This window comes from Paralichthys olivaceus, chromosome 17, assembly GCF_024713975.1.
Source record: "Paralichthys olivaceus isolate ysfri-2021 chromosome 17, ASM2471397v2, whole genome shotgun sequence".
Taxonomy (NCBI): Eukaryota; Metazoa; Chordata; class Actinopteri; order Pleuronectiformes; family Paralichthyidae; genus Paralichthys; species Paralichthys olivaceus.
Genome location: NC_091109.1, coordinates 1,671,318 through 1,692,514, shown reverse-complemented (window position 1 = coordinate 1,692,514; position 21,197 = coordinate 1,671,318). Strand labels below are relative to the sequence as shown.

The following is a 21,197-nucleotide window of genomic DNA, read 5'->3' as shown; positions in this document are numbered from 1 at the left end:
GGTATTTGAGGAGTTTAAATCTATTTTAGCAGTAGCGCTCTACCAATGTCCACAGGAATATCATCAGCTATATTCAGTTATTGTTTTATAACAGCAAGTGCATCAGTTCAATCTAAAGCACCCTGCAACTGTAAAGGCCTATAATGAGTGGCCAAAGGTGTAAGGTTTGAGACGATACATGGTAATGGGATTGTAATACACTGCATGAGAGGTTCTTCTAATATTCTGTCCAATCCCACCTGGTTTGGTTCACTCCAAATCTTCTCCAAGTGCATGTAATGAATCTTGTTCATGTTCGCAGTTATGTTATGTTATGTTCAGCTGTCCAGGAAATTCCAACTGTGTGGCAGCCTCAAGGGATCTATCAGGACTATTTTAAGTTTTGTTTTGAATCATTTCCTTGCACAGTTGCTGTATGAACATTTAAGTTAACAACTGTAGACATAAAGAAATTCACTGAACACACACAGGAGAGACAATCTATCCATTAGCTCAAGACTCTGCCTCTGTAACACTGAGTTAATGAAAGGTTTCCTGTAAAACTAGCACACTCTAGTGGTTTAATGGAGCACTACAATATCAAAGGATGTTTACCTCTGCCAACGAGGTTCTGTTTTCACCATTATCTACACAATCATGTGTAGGATTGTTGGGCCTTGACGAAGATATGTGCTCTTCTGAGTGCTTCTATTTAGTAAATGCAAAGAAGTAAAGTAGAAAAGGTAAATGTGACTTAATTCATTTAATTTGGGCCTTTGAGAGACAAGACAAATACCAATAACAATTTCTAGTTCTAAAGTCTTATTTCAAACTGTAAACTTCTATTGTATCCTTCAGAAACACCACTTCTGATGTTTTCTGACTGTGCAGCTTTCGACCTAATCTGTTTGTTTAACTATAAATGGCTCGTGGCTTATGTTCAACAATGTTCTTATCGACTTTGAAAGTGATACTGGACAGAAAGACAGATGTAGCTTGTTTTAACCTGTGAGTCAACAGTTCCACATCTTGCTGTTGAAGCCCTGCAGCAATAAGCCTCTCTTTGCAGTAATGACCTGGACACCAACTGTTGTCTGACCCACACTGGGCCGTCAGTATCTATTATTACCCATCCTATCAACATTTTTAACTTATTGTTTTGCTTTTAGTACGCGAGGGTTGTCATCATTTATTACTTTTAGGCCTGTCGGGAGTATGGATGCAGATGAACTGACAGTAACAACATTTATATTTCCTCACTCTTATATCATAGCACTGTCTTGAGCAATAAAAGTTATTGATATTGACATCAGGGATGCTGAGCCTCGTAATAGCTAGTATCAGATCCAAACCAAATTCTGATGTCACCTCTTGCAAATCTGTTAAATAATAAGACAAAATAACATTAAAACTATAATTCTTATATATATTAATCAGATATTCTGATATTATTCCTATATACATTTATCGGAGAGATTGGGATTATTTGCAGAGACTGGTATATTTGACAACATAATAAAATGGGTCAAAGTAAACAGTAAAATTATAAATGTATTGTTTTATTGATGGCACAGCCTGTTCATTCCCATTATTTGAACTGTACCTTCTCTTAATTGCACAATACCAAGTAGGATGTGTTCTTTCTCTCCTTAAAAGGGCAAATCCAGGAATGTCAAGGGAGCGTTTGTGGACGTTACATTTACCCCACCAGGGGAGCGGAATCCGCACTGTTTGTTTTATTACTGCTGATACTGAACTATTAAGACACGTTTTCTGAAATGTGGTGCAAAATAACGTGTTTAATTGCAAAAAAATAAGATAGTAGTGAGGGGTGAAATGCTTTTAAAATAAGTAATAAGGGTTTTATATTCGATAAACACCCCTACTTTGCCGCTTTGGTCTGCTCCGCAGTTGTGCGCGGAAGCCAACATGAGGATGAGGAAGTGAAGGGCGGTGGTTGAGAAGACGAACAGCACCAGGCTAGCTGACATTTCTGCTCGTAGTCAGGTAAGAACCGTGTTCCGACTGTTTTCTGTCCTTTACACAGCAGTTAGCTGAGCTACTAATACTCTTCCACCACCACACACCGCACACACCGGTGATGTTACAGAGGTTTACGTGGATAAGAGGCTATTCTGCTCTTTTTGAGTGCTCGCTTGATAGCGTTGAAAACACGGCTAACTGTTAGCTGCGCGGCTAAGTGCTCGCTAGCTAACGTAGTGATTTCAAATCGACAGCAAACCAGCGGTTATGTTACGGTAAAGTTCAAGTTTAGCTTTTAAGTCAATTTAAACCGAGTCACGTTTGAATAACGAGCTGCCGTTCACACACGTATGAACACGGAATGTGTATGAAGCTGGGCCGCGAACCACCGGGGCTGTGTACGTACTTCATAATGAGACAACGTAAAGTTTATCTCTTCATTTTAACGTGACGATCAATCGGTTTTGGGGAAAGTTGATTACAGACTTTAACTGTCGGTGAAGTCCACAAGTAATAATAATGATAGTAACGTTATATAGTAAATCGATTCTCAATAAAGTGGTTAAACAAGTACATTTCAAAATGCTTCTCAAAATATTTACTTTTGGTCTGATAGAAATTCAACGCATGGCTTAAAGGCAAGTAAGCTTGAAACCAGTATATGTTTGACTTTTCTTTACATAACACAGAATTTAAAAAACCAAACATTATCAGCAAAATCATTGTTATTGACATCTACTTGTCTGTTCAAAGTATAGTAATTTTACATTTTGAGAAAAACTGAATTATCAGCTTTCTGCTGTTGTCATTAATAGATAGCTTGAACTAAAAGAGCCTTAATGGCTTCGAAGATCCTGTTACCAATATTTATCTAACGATCAGTGGACAGCAAAGTATTCAACAACAATCTTTTTAATTAGTTTGTTTAGTTGCAGCCCAAATTCAGATATGTATCACTGAACACACTTCTCAGATAACATCGCTGCATTAACACATGGCCCAGCTCTACATAATCCCTGCTATCCTAGATGGTGGAGTCTTTTTTCCATCAGCGCTGTGTAGCTAAAACACAGGTGTCTGTCAAAATAAAGTTTTGACTGCTGGACAGTAAAAATCTACATTCAAGACATTGCCTGATAAGGACATGTGTCCTCACATCAGTAACTATCCTGCCATCTGTTAGGTCATTTTCTCGCCCTCTGTGAAGTCAGTGAGCTGATCAACCTAGAAAGATGAAGAACATTCCCATTTATAGCTCAGTAAGAGAGACACCACTCTGGGGAATCACTGCCAGAGAATTAAATGACTGCCACCGAGTTGTGGGCCTGGATGACAAAATATTATTCTGGGTAACAGCACGATCCACTTTACTCTGGATCAGATCGTCTCCCTGCCTGGCATGTGTACTGTCAACTTCTGTCTCATGGGGCCAGGCTTATACTTTGTGGATGTTTAAGTCATTGAGACAAAATAGGGCTACGACTAACAGCTGTTTTCTTTTACTGAAGTGTATAGAATTTTTTTACTATCCCATTGTACAACAAACAGTAGAATAATTGGTATTTTTCTTTTGCTTTGTGTAAACTTGTATGAGCCATTAATTTCTCTCAAAATGAGGCTCAATGATCATTTGGGGAAATTTAATTGGACACTATCTTGTGATAGAATCTCACCAGCTGCAACATCCCTCAACTTGATGCTATCTAACCCATGATTACTCTGCAGTTGATAAAACATTATTACATGACTGCTCAGTATTCCTGGGTTGGACAACAGCCATCTGCACTGTCACTGTGATTAAAATCTTTCTGCGTGCAGACATGCGCACATACCACACAACACACACCTGCTAGAGAACTGAAATCCGCCTTTTGTTTCTGTCCCAGCTACAGTTGGTGTCTTCCGGACTCTCATTGACACTGTTATTAGGTTTTTGTTGGTCTTCTTTAAGGAGTATGACCCCGGTTGTAACAGGATATTTTTTGTGATTTTTTTTTTTTTCACAGGAACAAAACAGTCAACATGTCGAGCAAAAGAGCAAAGGGAAAGACCACCAAGAAGCGCCCTCAGCGCGCTACTTCCAATGTCTTCGCCATGTTTGACCAGTCTCAGATTCAGGAGTTCAAAGAGGCCTTCAACATGATCGACCAGAACCGTGACGGGTTTGTCGACAAAGAGGACCTGCACGACATGCTGGCCTCGCTGGGTGAGTGGGAGATTCTTTCCTAACATTAAGATTAGATGAAAATAAGATCAAACATTTCGATGTGAAGCTGTTAGGAAAAGTCGTTCTTGAAGGACACTGATATGGTTTTTCATCAGTTGTTAAATTAAAAGCAGCACTGCATTTATAAATGCTCAAACTCAATTAATTTAACTTAACCTGTTTATTTTTACAGGTAAAAATCCAACTGATGAGTACCTGGAGGCCATGATGAATGAAGCTCCCGGACCCATTAACTTCACCATGTTCCTCACCATGTTTGGAGAGAAGCTCAATGGCACAGACCCTGAGGATGTGATCAGAAATGCATTTGCTTGCTTCGATGAGGAGGGGACAGGTAAATATATATCAATTAACCCTTTTCTTCCATTTGTATAGCCTGTGGTGTATGTTAATATATAGATGGTATAAAATGTAAGCAGGAAAGTAGCACATTTACTTAGTGTAATGCAGACAACTTGCCTAAAACAACCCAGCTGTATAAAGACAAACGAAGTGTCATTAAATCATTGTCAACAAAAGACATCTCTTCAGGAGAAGATCAGTCTTATCTGTTCTCTCTGTTTCCCTCTTCAGGTTTCATCCAGGAAGATTACCTCAGAGAGCTGCTGACAACAATGGGTGACCGGTTTACAGACGAGGAGGTGGACGAGCTCTTCAGGGAGGCCCCCATTGACAAGAAAAACAACTTCAACTACGTGGAGTTCACACGCATCCTAAAGCACGGTGCCAAGGATAAGGACGATTGAAGAGCCACACCCGCATTTACCTCCTCACCCTCTTCGCCTCTTTCCATCAGCTAGATGACCGTGCTGCATGTCTCAACTCTCCAGTATAGAACCCTTTCAACCAAAGCAATAACTATCCACTCTCTTTGTAGTGAACTTCGAGTGTTGCCAAATTTACACGTCTCTAATTAGAAGAAAATATTCTAACATGTTTTGAAGCGGTTTTTTTCTTCTGTCATTTAAAAGTGTGAAGTGGCAGCACTTTGGAAGCTCTTGGGGGATAAGTCTTTGCAATTCATGTGATCGGGTATAGCTGAATTTTTACATTTTATAATATAAACTTTTTAAATAAAGCCCTCTATCAAGTTATATTCTGCTGACTGTTTCCCTTCCATAAACGACAACTGAAATAAGTGTTGCATTACTCTGTCTTTTTTTCCCTTAAATGCTCAGGCTAAGTTCTTCAGGAGCTTGTCATGACAAGTCAACTCAGCCTTTAGAAAATGTATTGAGCGTGTGCAGACAAGCAGCAGCTGAATTCCTCCTCTGAAAGGGAAACTTCAGAGTTAAAAACTACAACTTGCACAGAAAACAGGAGTGTATTGTTGTGGCATATTTAAAAACCTTTGACAAGGGAAGTGCCCAAATATGATTGGCTGTATGTGGTGGTGACTCATTTATGTCATACAGGATGTGGCCTGGTGTAATGAAAAATATTTTAAAAGCTGACGTGTGAAGACAGAGCTGTAGCAGACAAGCATAATGAAATTCTCCTGGCTGATGACTGCATCAGGCCCATGTTGATTCAACAGAATTTCCTGAGGTCATGTTTTACTTTGAATGCCAACAAAGTCTAATCTTACAGAGTACGTGTCTCAGCTTGAGACTTTAATCTGCTCTACAAGTACAGTCCCTGGGTTCTCTTTTTGGAATGACAAAGATCTTAAATTAGATAAGGATAACACTTAAAAGCTAGTTAGCTTTTATAAGCAGTATCTTTATTTACAAATTCTACATGCTTAATTAAAGTATTTAAAAGCAAATACAAGTTCTATCTTGTACGAGTTTCTTGAAGACAACTCACTCTCATCCAAGAGGCTTTTTCAGTTCATAATACAAATATCTTTCTCATATGACAACACATTTAAGTGTTTTACCATAGAGTCATTATCATGTTGGTCTCTACAGGAGGCGTTAAGAAATAGCTATAATAAGTACACTAAATGAAACTGGCATGGAAATAAGTGCTCATACATTAAATGTATATTTCATTATTTTGTTATGTAGTAAATGAATAGTCAAACAGTCCTCTTATGAAACCACATTTAAGCGTACAAGATTCAGATTTTTATTTGGATCTACATCAAATTACACATTCATGAATTTCAGTCCCTAAACATGTCTGATTTTGGGAAAACAGCATCAAATAAAAAACAAAACTCCTGGATCTGCACCAACATTTTCTATTTCATGGATTCAAAACATATAAAACATAAAACAATCATTACATGGTTGTAAGTGTTTTTATTGAAGACTCTCCTCACGTGACCTTTACAGGCGGAAGGAAAACAGGGGTGATGCCTTCCAGTTTTGTTGGAATATTGAAATGACTTGAGAATATGCTTTGTAGCTAAAGATTGCAATAATCAAGCATACTTCTTCCTGTAGTGAAGGTCGAACATTGTCTGCGTGTCTGGAAGGAATTTATCTGTTGATAGCCACATTTGATTTTGATTTAAAAAAAAACTATCCTGCACGAGGTTTGATTTCGTCCACTTACGAAACTACCTGTGTACAAACTAACCACATGCCCCTGAACGCCTCTCGGTCTTCACTGAACCACGCTCGTTTGGTTTCCTGTCTGCTGCCGGTTCTCTCACACTGTCCCGCTGCTGGAAAGGTCCAGGTATGAAGTTCACTGACCCCGTGTTGTCACGTGTGGTTTTATTTATCACACCAATGTCAACGTTCAATCATAAAACACGAGAATTAACAAGAAAAAGTGCGGATCTCCTCTGCTAGCTAGGGCGCTAGCGGCTAACGTTAGCTAACAGCATCCCTCAAGGTTGATTAGTTAACAGGAGAAATGGAGGAGGAGGCTGACTTCTGTCATTGCTGATCTCTATTTCACTTATAAACTGTCTTCTAACCATGTTTTGTGAAACTGTTGTTGTATTTACAAACGGTTTGTTGTTGTTGTTTTTGAATCAGCTGGTCCTGAGGGCTCCTGGACCAGGGTCTCAAGATGATCCGGAGTATTCCTCTGCTCATTCAACGTTTCCCCTCCACCCGGCTCCTGAGATCCAGCAGTGCGGGTCAGCCCTCATGTGTCGCCTGCCCGTGCAGCAGAAGTCCGGGCAGCAGGCAGCTCCAGCCGAGGTGTGGGATCAGGAGCCTCACCACCACCATCATCAGGGAGCCGTCCTTTGTCGCCAGCAGCTCTGTAGGACTCCACAGAGATTCAGAGATCCCCCGGCTCCGTCTGACCCAGCTGCACCGACCCACCGATGCAGAGGAGCGGGCTTTCCGGCAGCGTCTGGACAGCTGCACCTCCTCCAGGCAGGTCCTCAAGCTGCTGCGCCCGGTGGAGATCTTGTCTGACACCATGGCTGCTGCAGCGCTTCATCGGGTGGCCGACTTGGAGCAGGAGGGAAAGTCACTGAAGGACCCCACCGTGCTGGAGAAGGACATCATCAACTCCCTGTGCCTTCAGCTGGAGCAGGACAGCGGGCGGCTGACGGATGCTGGGCTAGTATCAGCTCTCCTGGCCTGCACTCGCCTCTTCCTGGATCCCTGGAGCACTCTGATGGTGGGGCTGGTGTCTGAGAGCCAGGAGAGGCTCGACAGGGGGAATATGAGTATAGATCAGCTGTGTACCTTAGGCCAGGCAATGCACGCCATCGAGGGTCCTGGTTGTGTGATGTTGGAGCAGGTGATGGAGGACATCCAAAAGCAGGAGCCTGCCCAGTGGAGGATATCAGACCTCATTGCAGTTTACAGGCTTCTGCAGGGTGGTGTCGGTGAAGATGGCAAATACAGAGACCTGTTGAATGCCATGCACACGCATGCTCTGAGTGTCACCTCCCGCATGGACCCTTCTGCTGTCAGCAGGCTGCTCAGTGCTCTTGTGACCTTGAACCAGACTCAGGTCATGCCTCTAGTTATCAATCTGTGTAAGCAGGCTGTGAGGCATGTACCTCACTTCACTGATGAGGAGCTCACTCTTGTGGTCGGGGCGCTAATGTACTTTGGTCACAGCGATCATTATTTCGTTGTGGCGCTGGAGAGGTATGTCCCTACCATGGCATTTGCCTCCCCCCCAGAGACAGTTACCAAGGTGATGCAGTTCTTTAGCCAGAGGAACATCCTCTCCCCGACTGTGTTTGACGCCATCGCAGAGAGCTTTGTGTACCGAGCAGACGAATACAGCACCAGCCAGGTGGCCAGGCAGATCATGGCTTTTGGGAAGCTGGGATACCTCCCGCCAAACGCAGGCGAGGTGTTCAGGAAGGTTGAAACCATCCTGCACACGCGCTTTTCACACTTCCAACCTCGAACACTGCTCAACCTGCTCCACGCCTGCGTCCTGGTGGAGAGGTTCCCAGTTAATTTTGTCTCTAAAGTCTTCAGCAGTTACTTCCTGCAGCAGCTACAAGGTGAAACACCCGGACAGGCACCTGACACATGAGCGCAAGATTAGAGATTTAAAAAAAACCATTGTTGACTTGTATGTTTGTGTTTATTTCTGTGGCGTAGATCAAGGCACAGGGATCGATCGGATTGTCCTGGCACAGCTGACTCAGCTCTACTTGACTGTGAAACTGGAGTGTCCTTTCTATCAGGTAAAGTATTTTAAATTATGTGAAGGGTTAAATATGACCAATGGATGAGCAGAAACCTTAAAACACCCCCTCTGGCTGAACATGTACGTGAGGTTCAGTGCGTTCCAGTTGACCGTGATAAAAACCAACCAACAACTAACAGATATCAACTTATCGGTTTTATCTGTGGCCAAAATTGGAATATAATGAGGATTTTCTTTTTTAAGCATTTATTATCAAGTCATGCTCATGCAATATAATTTGTGCTACTGATACCAGTTATACATGCAGTATTCTTTAACAGCAGAAAAATGGTGCCCTGAATAAAACAAAATTTACATATTTGCTACATTTAAAATATAGGTATTCACAATAAAAGTTGATGGGTGCACAATGTTGACCATTTTCCTGTCACATAAGGTGAAAAAACAAGTCTAAAGAGGACAAGAAATTGTCTTTGCTTGTAATGTAAACATATATATGCCCATACTGATTTGTTTTCAATTTGAGATCCAGAGGTACCACCAGTATAGGAAAGTTGTTTCTCTTGGTTGTGTCATAAAGAGACATTCAAATCTGTTGTCTCATGTGAACTATATTTATGTGTTGATTATTTTCTTTATCAGGGTCCCACGCTTCTTCCAAAGTTCCGTGTCAAGTCTTTCCTCATGTCTGATCGATCCCTGGAGACGCTCGTGGATGGACATCTGTATAACTCGGTGAAAACTGGCCTGATCGAGTTGCTCGGGGCTCGTTCATACTTTGGATCCAAAGTTCTTACGCCGTACTGCTACACACTCGGTAACAGACACAAAACAGCCGTTAATCTTCTCAATGTTCCCTCAGTTTTATCTACAAATCACTTAATGTTTATTCCGTTCTTGTAGATGTGGAGATTAAACTGGACGAGGAGGGATTTGTGCTGACTGCCAGTCAAACTGACGATGTATACAAAAGGTAAATTGTGTATGGTCACTACGCACAAGTTTTTCATGTTTCACATGTGAAAGTTCTGGTGTTAATCTTTTTGACTGGCGTGTGATTGCAGGATAGCTCTTTGTATTGATGGACCAAAGAGGTTCAGTACAAACACGAGGCACCTGCTGGGTAAAGAGGCCATCAAGCAGCGACACCTGAGGCTTCTGGGATATGAAGTTGTTCAGGTTAGACCCTCACAGTCACTTTTATGTTTTAGAGTCATCTGTTTGTTTTCCTCAGAAAGAGTTCTGCCACATTTATATCTGCCCAAATGTTAGTTCTGGGTATTTTTATAATGCTAAGAGGCTCAGAAGTGCATTTATCAGTTAAATGTGAACTTGCTTTATATTTATTTTTTTCTAGATTCCTTACTATGAATTTGATCAACTACAAAGCATGACCAGCGTGGTTGAGTACCTGCACCAGAAGATCTTCCCTCACACTTACAGGCTGAGCTGGTGATGACATAAATGACTTTGCTGCAGATGTGACATCACAAATTGTTGCTTTTTCTTATTAAAATAAATCAATATTTGTTTTGCTGATACGTAGTTGCCAAATGAAGGTGTTTAAGTTATTGATTCTGCACATTGACATATTTATCTTTTTTAATAAATATACTTTTGAGTAAATATTGACTTTTGAATGACTCGAATGCATCACACCAAGTGAAGTACGGCTTGAAAAATATAATTTATTTGGTTCTTGGTGAACACGAGCTGCAGAGACTGTACAAAGAGAGAGAGAAAGAATCCCAGTTCCAACAATCACTGTAGATACATTTGAAAGAAGCTCATTAGTAATGAATAATCAACTGTTATTTAGGAAACCTGATTCCTGTTGTAATTTTCCATCATTCCTTGGACAGTAGATGCTTAAGACTGCCCTCTAAAGGCTGAGAGTGTCATTTGGATAAATACAAAAAAAGGCTATGATACATATAAAACCAGCAAGAGTGCAGCAATATCTTCTTTATACAGCAGGAATCTGAGGAAGGCCAAACTCGTCCACCAGAACACCATCCTGTCAGAAAAAGAAACGGATATTCATCAATAAAGCCAAGCTGTTGTTAAATGATGTGAAACTGAAATATCTTAACACTGTGACGTACCCGGTTAGTCGACTTGTCGCCAGGCAGACCCTCTGGGATGGAAGGAGCTGTCGCAGCGTCGTCCAGGTAGGAGCTGTCATCGTCCATCAAGAACTCGTCTCCCAAAGCATCCAGCTCTGTGGACACAGCAGTGTATGGTTCCATTATAAAATGTCTACCACTAAGACATGATATGATACCCGACATTTGCATAATGCATGCCCATTGTCTAGTCTCGCACGCTCTCTAACAGAGCCAGGTAAAGTGAGAGGGGAGGCCGACATTTTCTACACATACTGAAAGCATGAAGTGTGTTGACGTTTCATCAGGGGACAGCAGTGTCTATGAACTCCTTATAAAGTACCACGATACAAATATAACAAAGCTACATTGTTAGCACCCCTGCAGCTTTGGACTCAATAATATAGTTATAACTATGAAGAGAAACAGTTTTTCCTGACCTGCTTCCAAGTCGTCTTCATCAATGTCAGGTGTGCCATAGCTTCTGCCCAGTGCCTCCTGGATATCATTGGCGTCCTCCATCATATCCTCCAGCTGATCTTGGACGTCCTGAATATGAAATGAAAATAAAAAATTCATGATTCTCTTTCATTCACCGGCTCTGTGAAAAAAAAATCAAATATTTTTTATTGTGCTGAAAGTTGAACAATTTTAAGTTCAACACAAACAATGTTTTTATTATCACAATAATAAAATGTTGTGGTTATAAGCTTCAGACATAAGGGTTATAATAGTATCCTATACCATAGGTATACTTCCTATCCTATCCGAAGTATACCTATGGTCAAAAACCATTACCTCAATCTGATCAATGTTCACTTTCTTGTACGCTTTCTTCATGTCTTTGAGGCCGATTTTCATGGCATCAACCTACAAAGAAAAACAGATGTTAACAAAAATTGAACTCATTACTTTTCAACACGTTATTTAGTTTTCTGGATTTAAATATAATGTCTCTCACCGTGGTTTTAGTGTCTTTAAGGGACTGGATTGTGTAGTTTGTTTGTTCCATATTGAACGACTGCTGCATCAGGTTATCTTTCTGACTCTCATACCTGGTGGAGACAAAGATAACATAAAGTTAGGCCTTGACGATAGCTGGAACAGGGAACCTAACCCTGAGGTTTCTCAAAGTAAGGTACTTACATCCTCTTCTGCTTCAGAACTCTCATTGCCTTTTGCTTGACCATGTTCTAATAGAGGAAAATTAATGAAAGCACTTAGTAAAAATTTAAATAATAAACAAAATAAACATGACAGTACTGCCAAAATGTTTTCCTAGTACAAAGTAACAGAAGATGTCACATTCACAGATTTACTTATTCTTTGAGAATGAAACTAGATAATAAGTTCTTTGTGTTTATTCTCTGTATGAAGTTGTTTTTCAGACGGTTTACTCTGGGCAAGGCCATGCAACAATGATGGCAACCATCACTTCCACCAAGTGACAGTAGCATACAGGTGTTAAAATGCATTATATGAGTTACTATGTTTTATTAAATTCACTGGTATCGTTATCAGTATCAGGAAGGAACATTTGCATGTGAATTCTCACCTTTGAGGGCCCGTCCTTCATCTTTTTCATCTGATCCTTGTACTTGGCAAGTTCAGCATCTAGTCTGGCAATCTTCTTCTCGACGGACTCCGCCCGAGAATCAACCTTAAAGTAGAAAACAGAACAGAGCATCAGCTTCTGTGGGATGACTATTACCATCAGGCTCATTTTAATCAGGGTTTAGAGAGTTAATAAGTACCACAATGACTTTGCTATTTTTTGTGGGCTGTGCTTTTACAAACTAAAATCACAATGAAAGCTAATTAATCACCATTCTATACAATATGTCACATGTCTCTTCCTCTCCAGTAAACTCCAGACAGCTGACAATAGCTGCGGCCTGCCTGGTAACCTGTAGAACTGGTTGATGAGTGTGTGCCACCTAACCGACAGAATCAAATAGTTTCAGCTGTGTGGCTGTCAAGTGACTCGAATTCCTGCTCAGTTGCATAACATTGATTCCTAATGTGAACAGAAACACATTGTTTTCTGGAAACATCAGCTGATACATAAAGTGTAAAGGGAAACTCCTACTTGTTAGTATTGATTAATTTACGACATGTTAAACTCGGTTATTTGGAGAAGAGGCAGGAACGAGTCGAACCCTCGCCTGGTTTCTGCTCTTAAACTCGGCTAACAGTTAGCTAACAGTTAGCTAGCAGCCGAGCAGGGCTCCATCTTTGTTTACTTTGCTCGAGACAGCGATTAAAACTCGTTAAAAACACGATACTTACGCTTCCTATGCAGTCAGAGAGGTTCGGCGGCGGGGCCTTCGGGGTTCCTCTGCCGAATATACGGTTCATTTTGACGAAGTTAAGACTTTAAAAGTAGAAAAACTGCGGCGCTGGCTCGCTGTCACCGTCCGACTGAGGGACAACACCCGGAAGAGTCTTGTAAGTGACGTCAGAGGAGTCATGTGTTCGTTTCTCTCTCGGCCCCGCCCCCTCAGTGCTCTGTTTACTCTGTCCAGATTTAATGGGTTTTAATTTTAAACGTGTTTATCTGCTTCAGCTTCAAATGTTTGTTTTGTCCGCGTAGTTTTACTGTTTCTGTTTATTCTACTATGGATTTCCTCCCATCCTGTGCTTGTACCAGGGCCCTGTACTTTGTAAAAGTATTAATATTCAGCCTAATTATTTGTTTTATTGACTTGATAACACAGTTGTTAGGTGTGACTGCCTTAGACTAGTAATACAACAGATTGAAATACTACCCTGGCTGCAGTGAGCCAAAGGTTAAGAATTGTGATAAAAGATTTATCCAGTATAGCTCAATAGATGATTAAACAATAATGATATGTTTGTATATGCAGCATTACAGACTCTTTTTTGCATTTCTTTTGAAATAGTTAGATTCACTATTTATATTAATATTTACATTCATTTATCACACTGAGAACTAGAACGAGGAGTACTACCAAATAAAAGTGTAAAAGTTTGGCTGAGCAATCAATTTCATTGGATTCCAGTATTGATAAATGTCCAGTTCACAGGGATAGGGAATCATGAATGTAGAAGCTGTAGTGAAGCTTCTGCAATCAGTTTTTCTTTTTTTAATTGGACCACATAGCTATAGTTATATCATTTTCTGTCCTCTGGAGGGAGCTGCTGTCATAGAGTATAAAATCAAATCTAAACCTGCAGAGGAACACATTCTATACAACCAAAGACTCTTCATTAAAACTCATTGCAATGCTGAAAATGAATTCAAAACAAAAACTGCTCAAAGCTTTTTTTTAATCACATATCAAATGGTAGTGAAAATTAGGTGAAAGTTAAATATCACTGCTGCCACACCACAGATTGAAACTGACAAGTTGATTGTGTCACAGTGAGAGAAGAGAATCAATGTGGATTTGTTTAACCGGTTTTAATATTGAGATCTTAACACACAGGATGTTTTGATCAATACATTGTTGAACCAGTAAAACACACTGACTGAAAAGAAAAATGATACTGACACCCTGGCCTTCTGTGCTTTATTCATCTTTATGCCAGTGGACACCTTGTGGCAAAAGGTTCATCAACAATTTGAAAAAGGTTTTATCTCAAGCTCTGGTTTAGCAACACGAGAGAAACTGTTTGTGTGAATTTATTTCCCACATGTTGTTAACTTTCTTCTCTAATGAGACAAATGAGTGTATTCCATGATTAAATATCAATTTTGTATAATACATAGTCTATTTGCAATACATTCAAAAATACAGCACGGTCCATCGAGCATATAGGCAGCTGATGTTGCATTTACTATCATAGCAATGGTTACTGACATGCTACAAATACAGTTTATCTCAGTGATTTTGTGCAAAGATTTTCTTTTCTCATCTATACAAAATAATGCATCATATACATAATTATAATGCTGTACACTGGACAGAATAAACTGGATCAACTTGGTAAACAGATATTCTTGTTTTCAGATTGCACTCATGGAATATGTGTCTACAATAAAAGCATGAGCATATAGGACTATGCGTATCATGGTAAAAGCCATACACAGCACACGTGATTGAATTATATATATAATTGAACAACTTATCCATCTGGACACAACTCCAGAGTCAAAGCTGATAGAGAGCCCTCTGTCAAATTTTAAATGCACATTCAAGTCCAGGATTCACCCATTAACGTTTCTGCTAATTGTAAAACTCTCAATGATTTCACAAGCTTTTGGCACAGATCTGCAGTCATGGGATTCATACGACCACCACAGAGATGTTATCTGTGTAAAAAACAACATTTTATACATGTACTTTTCAGTAATCATCCCTGAAATCATTTTCCGCTGCTACAAATATCTTATCCTGGACTATCAAAGGCACATTTGGTCATAGAAAAAGAATATAGGTGGAAATGACAGGAGGAGGAGAGAGGTGTGAAGAAAATGCAGCTGAAATAATATATATATCAAATTATATTCTTCTTAACTATTATGTTCTGAACATGCAACTTTTTGGGGGGCAATTTCTCACTCATAATTGTCAGTAGCAACTCTTTAGATTGTTTTTCTTGAAATATGATTAGTCAAAAAAAACTTCAAAATTTGTGAAAATGCCTGTTATCATTTCCCTCGGCCCAAAACGAAGCCTTCAAATGTCTTTACAAAATGTTTGAACTTGAACCATTAAATAGTGGCAGATCTAATAATCAATCCGTCCATTTATTGTTATAGTTCAATACACCATTTTCTTAATCTTAGGAAAGAAAAAAGTTTCAATCACATCTGGTCTTCTTTTCCTGCATAAACAACCCCTCCCCCTCTGTAAATCCACCTGAACATTTGAATAATAAATACACACAGTCTTCCACGAGGAAGTCAATTGCTTCGAGAGGCTAAAGTCAGAGCAGAGGAGGACGATGAGGTTGTTTTCATGCAGAGCAGGTCTGTGGTTTTAATTCTATGTGGATTCATGGGAAAGATTAAATACAATATATGATTTGAAACTTTCATTGAGCACTGAAACGAAATCACCAATGTTGGCACTGATTAAACTTCAGGAGATGAAAATAATCCAGTCAGCCTTTGCAATAGAGTCATAAATTCTACATGGTTGATGTGATGTGGGTTAAGCCCAGGTCGTGTGAGTCTTCTTTTCCGATGTGGGAAATTGAAGACAGTTCCACTGCTAGTCATGACGGTTTACTAGTCCCGTCTGGGTTCTCCAGGGGAACGGCGGCCTCCTGCACTGTGCTCGGGGCCTTTTTGCCTCCAGACACCCTCTCTCCTTTCAGTTTGGCCGAGAGGCAGAAGTCTTTGAAACACCGCTTGAAGTTCTCGTCCAGGAAGGCATAGAGCACAGGGTTGAGGCTGCTGTTGGTGTAGCCCAAAGCCACGCAGAAGAAGTAGGCGGCCATGATGGCGGTGGTTTCCGGCACACTGGCGAGCGCCTTGATCAGGATGAAGATGTGAATGGGCGTCCAGCAGACCACAAACACGGCCACCACCACCACCACCAGTCTGGTGATCCGGCGCAGGTTGCGATCTTTCTCGCGCGAGCCCGACAACATTCGGACGCTCTTCAGCCTCAGGACCATCAGGGAGTAGCACACAGTGATGATGAGCACAGGCACGACGAAGGCGAAGACAAACACGCAGACCTTCATCAGAGTGTCCCAGTACACGTACGGCTCCGGGAACTGTAAGGCACACTCAGTTACATCTGCAGGTGGAGAAGGAGGGAGGGAGACAGGGTGGGAGGGAGGAGGAAAATGTGAACTAAGTGATGAAGTGCACTTGTGCTTCACTAGAAATAAAATTCCACTCTGTGCCTTTCTATTATCAATTTAACAAGCTGGTATAAAGGGACTAATCTACGTTCCACAGGAAACATTTTGCTCGAAACAGCTATTTTCTAACACCATCTATATTCAGGAAGGGCGACGCGTGATGTGTGGCTAATGGGAAACTAATGGATGGACTAGATAGAATATATTTCTGCTTTTAAACTACTACTATTAACACATGCTTGAATTGGATGTCCAGAGCCTAGAATACAGACAGAACCCTCGAGGCTTTATCGGGTGGAGGGTGAAAGCACTTCCTCACCGCTGTTTGTTTGGGTGCCACCCAGAATAAACGCCGGAATCCCTGCGGCCGACGATAGAATCCAGATGCACACGTTGATCATCTTGGCTTTGATCGGAGTGCGGAAGTCCAGGGCTTTTACCGGGTGGCACACGGCCACGTAGCGATCCACGCTCATCATGGTGAGAGTGAAGATGCTGGTGAACATGTTGTAGTAGTCGATGGAGATGAAGACCTTGCACACGACCTCGCCGAAGGGCCAGGTGTTGAGCAGGTAGTCGGTGCTCTGGAACGGCATGGTGGTGGTGACGAGGGCGTCGGCGAGGGCCAGGTTGAAGATGTATATGTTGGTGGCTGTCTTCATCTTCGTGTACCTGCTCAACATGCACAACACCAGGTTGTCCTTAATTAGTGAGGAGAGAGAGGTGACGACAGCCAAACGTCCATCCAGACTTCCTGACTCTGTGGCGGACCTTGCTCATTATGAATTAAACATAGGCCATTAGTCCACACTGCTTCCTTGAATCAGTAATGTAATTTTTCGGACTCACGCTTCATTGTTATGTATAGCGTGCTGCTGATTGGAGGCCATGTGTAATCAACTGGTTTTCACTTCATTAAATTGTCACAGCATTAAAGCTCTGTGTGATGAATATTACCGAGATTAATTTAAGTTCTATTCAGCACCTTTCACACTGACACTAATCCTTCAGAATTAAAATTTGAAGTGGCTCTGTTACATAAAACAGGGCTCACAGAAAGTTCTGCATTTGTTGATTTATGGGAAACACAAGTGGATTAAAATCAATGATAAAAAATACTTCAATCCATTAATGTAATTCTCGCATTAAACATTTTTAAGAAGTTTAAAGCCTCAAAAGTATTAGTTGACATTCCTGGAAATACACATTCATGTTCTGTTTTGGTCTCCACCTTCTCAGTGGCTAAGTGCTGCATGTTTTCACCATTATTTTCTGCAGATTGGTGCAGGGTGAGGGTTACACTAATGAGGGCAATGAGACTAAATCAAGTTGTAACGTTTATGTGTCCTCAAACCGAAACAATGAACTGAAAGATGCTAAAATGCTCTGTGGAGGTGAGGAACTCTCTTTGACACCCGGAGTCATTAGATTCATTGTTAACACAAAACATCCATTAGAGAAGTTTAAAGACGTACAACATGCACGGCCCTTCTACTAATGGCTTGATGTTCGATGTTTACATGGCCTATGTTGACTTTGCATGGGAGTAATATGTTTACACTTAGTCAACATGAACCTCATCCTCTTTCAGTTAACTCAGCAACCGAACAGTAAAATATTATCATTATTTTTTATAACCGTTGTGATAGCATCTGCTTCTGCCGAGAAGGGACGCCATCAGTCTGATCTGAGGTAATTGTTGTCCATGGACCGCAGCATCCTGGATGGCACTGCTGCTTTTCACATTACATCAGAGGAGATTTGTTGCTCTTATACACCATAAATATCGCCCAATGAGGTGAAGGCCGATTGATAAAGCGCCGCTGGTTTCAACTTTAATTAATATCATGTCTACCACAGTATGGGGCTGATTTATTGTATATTGTTATTATACTTCGGAGGTCTTGAGGGTTAGTAGATTGATAAAATGGGCCCGTCTGAAGGTTTCAGGCACTGGAGGAGGCAGAAATCAATTCTATATCTCAATGTTTTACACATTTAATGCTGGGTGAGAAATGGCAGTATTAATTTCAACCTAAGTTTTGTGACTTATAGGCAGAAAGGTTTTTCTAGTACAGATGTTGTCACAGCTATTTAAATGCACATAACATACTCATTCTTACAATATACTTGAAGCATAAGAGTACACAAGAGCAGTATCTGTTGTTTCTGTGAAGGACTTGTCTCTGGAGAGCGTTGAACAAAATACAGGCACTAAAAAAAAATCTGACACAAACCAGACAGACCCATGGATCGGGGCCAGTGGCTTCTCCATAAACAATAAAAAACCAGGACCCCTGTTTTTTATCACCTCCAAATAAATTTGACTTGTGCCAACAGAAATATTTCCCCTTATAATTAGTCTCATAGCTGCCACATAATTTTAAATCTCTGCAAGATTCATATTTAAATTTCTCATCAGGAATATGTATGATTTGTTATAGTCATTTAAATCAGACCTTACCTTATGATGACATACATGACGAGGCAGTTGCCCAGCAAACCGACCACAAACACCACTGAGTAGACCGCGGTGATGATGGGGATGATGGGGGACATGCTCTCCGGCTCCCAACCATCTTCGTGGCTCACGTTGCGGCTCTCTGAGTATCCGGACACCCAGGCGGAGGAGGAATTGAGCGGACAGTCCTCCAGCAGCGTTGAGAGGCACTTACTGTCTTCTTTGAAAATTTCTACCGGGGTGTTTTCCATCGTCGCACCTGTTTGTCCGGCTGTGTAAAAGAGGAGACGTGCGGATGAGCCTCAGAGACGTGCGTAAAACCCGATTAGATGCGTAAAATGTGCGTGATCGTGAAAATGGAGAAAGACGAGGCATGCACAAACTTCACTTTGCTGCAGGAGACACTTTAGATCATGCAAAGAACAGTCTGGAATAAATCACATATCACTGTGAGGCTCATGTTACTCACCTGTATCAACAGGAATCAGTGCACGCTCCCGTTAAATGAATGTATTATTTAATAATGTATCCGCAGAGTTATTGTTCAGCCCGGTTCGTTTTTGTTGTCCTGCGGAAGGTTACAGCTCATCAAAGTTTGTGGATGGCTCTGCGCGCCTGGAGAGGAGCAGCCACCAGCTTTGCGGACACTCGTGCACTCGCACTGATGGAGAGGAGGTGGTGGCGCGCAATCAGGATAGAAACGCACGTATGAACCCACACACACACACACACACACACACAAACACACATACGCACTTGTCTTTCCATTGTTGTGAGGACACTCTTTGACATAAAGAATTCCCTGGCCCCTTACTCTAACATTAACCATCACAACTAAATCCCTTCCTCTAACCTGAACCTAAATCTAACCCTGAAACCAAGTCTCAACCCTCAAACAGCCCTTTGAATCTGTGTGGACCAGACAAAATGTCCTCACAATGTCAAAATGTCCTCACAATGATGTTATTGAACCAAAATTAGCCCTAAAAACTACAAAGACTCACACCCAGGTCAGAGGACATTACATTGATTTAGAGACCTGCTCTAACAGAGCCTGACCCAAAACACGTACCCTTAACATAAACTTATAGGTCCCCACAACATGAGTAATACCTGCATCACACACACACAAACACACACATGCACACACAGATTTACGCAGTTATCCTTTGCATTGACTTCCATTCATTGTGGACAGCCTAAAATTAACCCTTACCTAAACTATGACCATTTCATGCCAAAACTTAAGCAACCACAATTCACATCTTTTATAACCTAAACCAGGACCTCAGAATTTATCATTTGTCTTGAACAGGCTTTGGTTCCCATTAGCTCCACTGCTCCTGACGTGCACATGCACATGCACGACTGTCATGCTTCACCCAAAATGTGAGATGACAGAGCAATGACAGTCACCTGCAGGCAGACACTGGGCTTCCCACAGTCTTACGTCACAGTGGAGTAAAATGTGTTGTGCATCATTGACCAAGACATCCCTGATTTGTGCAGATCCCAATTTACTCTATATTAAAAAATCATGATGGACAGAGGGTTGGAGGGGGGTGTGACATAAATCTGGAGACATTCAGCCCGGGGTGGTCGCAGTTAAGGGTCATAACCACTTTCAGCGCTGCACATTTCAGGAAATTTCTGCTTTAGTGGACAGAGAACAGTTCAGGGACGGGAGAGGGAGATGATTTATGACCAAGCTCCAACACGGATGGGATTCAAACCTTTAACGCAGAATGACCCACAATTTCACTTTATAAGTCATTATTTCAAAGTAAAGGCTGGAACACTCAAGACTCTGCTGCTTTATTAATGTTGCTTAAATTTGATTGATTTTAAAGAGCACAGGTAGGTTGTATTGTTGCTTTTTGAAAAGGAGTTCATAAGCGAAAAATGCTAATTGACCTGTCAAGACGTTCTGTTTTACACCCTGGAGCCTGATGTAAAGCTCTCCTTTATTTTGCAAGACCAGCATCACACGCCATTATTGAACAAAGTATGATGAAAGCTGGTGAAGCGTGTTACATGACAGATTTGCACAATATGTGTGTCTGACAAAACAAATATGAAAAATGCAATAAATTGACAAGAAATAGAAATGATAAAAGCGAAATAATTAACA

General features: G+C 41.1%; 4 protein-coding genes across 4 annotated transcripts; 2 read left to right on the top strand and 2 right to left on the bottom strand.

Moving 5' to 3' along the window:
• Positions 1-1,872: 1,872 nt before the first annotated feature.
• Positions 1,873-5,327, top strand: myl12.1 (myosin, light chain 12, genome duplicate 1). The gene is made up of 4 exons (XM_020087730.2): positions 1,873-1,986; positions 3,969-4,168; positions 4,362-4,523; positions 4,763-5,327. Exons 2-4 carry the CDS (start codon positions 3,985-3,987, stop codon positions 4,933-4,935), a joined length of 519 nt encoding a protein of 172 aa, XP_019943289.1. The 5' UTR covers positions 1,873-1,986; positions 3,969-3,984; the 3' UTR covers positions 4,936-5,327.
• Positions 5,328-6,698: 1,371 nt separating this feature from the next.
• Positions 6,699-10,345, top strand: fastkd3 (FAST kinase domains 3). The gene is made up of 7 exons (XM_020087189.2): positions 6,699-6,820; positions 7,126-8,570; positions 8,671-8,756; positions 9,362-9,536; positions 9,623-9,692; positions 9,784-9,898; positions 10,077-10,345. The coding sequence occupies exons 2-7, from the start codon at positions 7,160-7,162 to the stop codon at positions 10,173-10,175; spliced, it is 1,956 nt and encodes a 651-aa protein (XP_019942748.2). The 5' UTR covers positions 6,699-6,820; positions 7,126-7,159; the 3' UTR covers positions 10,176-10,345.
• Positions 10,346-10,387: 42 nt separating this feature from the next.
• chmp5b (charged multivesicular body protein 5b) lies at positions 10,388-13,296 on the bottom strand. Its single transcript, XM_020087317.2, has 8 exons — positions 13,114-13,296; positions 12,380-12,484; positions 11,971-12,017; positions 11,786-11,879; positions 11,623-11,694; positions 11,265-11,373; positions 10,825-10,940; positions 10,388-10,736 (listed from the first exon to the last, which is right to left on the bottom strand). Exons 1-8 carry the CDS (start codon positions 13,180-13,182, stop codon positions 10,686-10,688), a joined length of 663 nt encoding a protein of 220 aa, XP_019942876.1. The 5' UTR covers positions 13,183-13,296; the 3' UTR covers positions 10,388-10,685.
• Positions 13,297-14,233: 937 nt separating this feature from the next.
• Positions 14,234-19,748, bottom strand: LOC109629590 (delta-type opioid receptor-like). The gene is made up of 4 exons (XM_020087348.2): positions 19,536-19,748; positions 19,070-19,337; positions 16,925-17,277; positions 14,234-16,538 (listed from the first exon to the last, which is right to left on the bottom strand). Exons 2-4 carry the CDS (start codon positions 19,315-19,317, stop codon positions 16,009-16,011), a joined length of 1,131 nt encoding a protein of 376 aa, XP_019942907.1. The 5' UTR covers positions 19,318-19,337; positions 19,536-19,748; the 3' UTR covers positions 14,234-16,008.
• Between the last annotated feature and the right edge of the window lie 1,449 nt (positions 19,749-21,197).

What these genes read in the sequence shown, in the direction of transcription:
- fastkd3 (XM_020087189.2), top strand. Translation starts at nt 7,160, where the DNA reads ATGATCCGGAGTATTCCTCTGCTCATTCAACGTTTCCCCTCCACCCGG. An exon ending in GCCGTACTGCTACACACTCG is followed by an intron (nt 9,537 to 9,622) that starts GTAACAGACACA and finishes CCGTTCTTGTAG; the next exon opens with ATGTGGAGATTAAACTGGAC. An exon ending in ACTGACGATGTATACAAAAG is followed by an intron (nt 9,693 to 9,783) that starts GTAAATTGTGTA and finishes GTGTGATTGCAG; the next exon opens with GATAGCTCTTTGTATTGATG.
- chmp5b (XM_020087317.2), bottom strand. Translation starts at nt 13,182, where the DNA reads ATGAACCGTATATTCGGCAGAGGAACCCCGAAGGCCCCGCCGCCGAAC. An exon ending in TCTCTGACTGCATAGGAAGC is followed by an intron (nt 12,485 to 13,113) that starts GTAAGTATCGTG and finishes TTCTACTTTAAG; the next exon opens with GTTGATTCTCGGGCGGAGTC. An exon ending in TGAAGACGACTTGGAAGCAG is followed by an intron (nt 10,941 to 11,264) that starts GTCAGGAAAAAC and finishes CTGTGTCCACAG; the next exon opens with AGCTGGATGCTTTGGGAGAC.
- myl12.1 (XM_020087730.2), top strand. Translation starts at nt 3,985, where the DNA reads ATGTCGAGCAAAAGAGCAAAGGGAAAGACCACCAAGAAGCGCCCTCAG. An exon ending in CGACATGCTGGCCTCGCTGG is followed by an intron (nt 4,169 to 4,361) that starts GTGAGTGGGAGA and finishes TTATTTTTACAG; the next exon opens with GTAAAAATCCAACTGATGAG. An exon ending in CTTCGATGAGGAGGGGACAG is followed by an intron (nt 4,524 to 4,762) that starts GTAAATATATAT and finishes TTCCCTCTTCAG; the next exon opens with GTTTCATCCAGGAAGATTAC.
- LOC109629590 (XM_020087348.2), bottom strand. Translation starts at nt 19,317, where the DNA reads ATGGAAAACACCCCGGTAGAAATTTTCAAAGAAGACAGTAAGTGCCTC. An exon ending in GTCATGTATGTCATCATAAG is followed by an intron (nt 17,278 to 19,069) that starts GTAAGGTCTGAT and finishes CATGTTGAGCAG; the next exon opens with GTACACGAAGATGAAGACAG. An exon ending in TGGCACCCAAACAAACAGCG is followed by an intron (nt 16,539 to 16,924) that starts GTGAGGAAGTGC and finishes CTCCACCTGCAG; the next exon opens with ATGTAACTGAGTGTGCCTTA.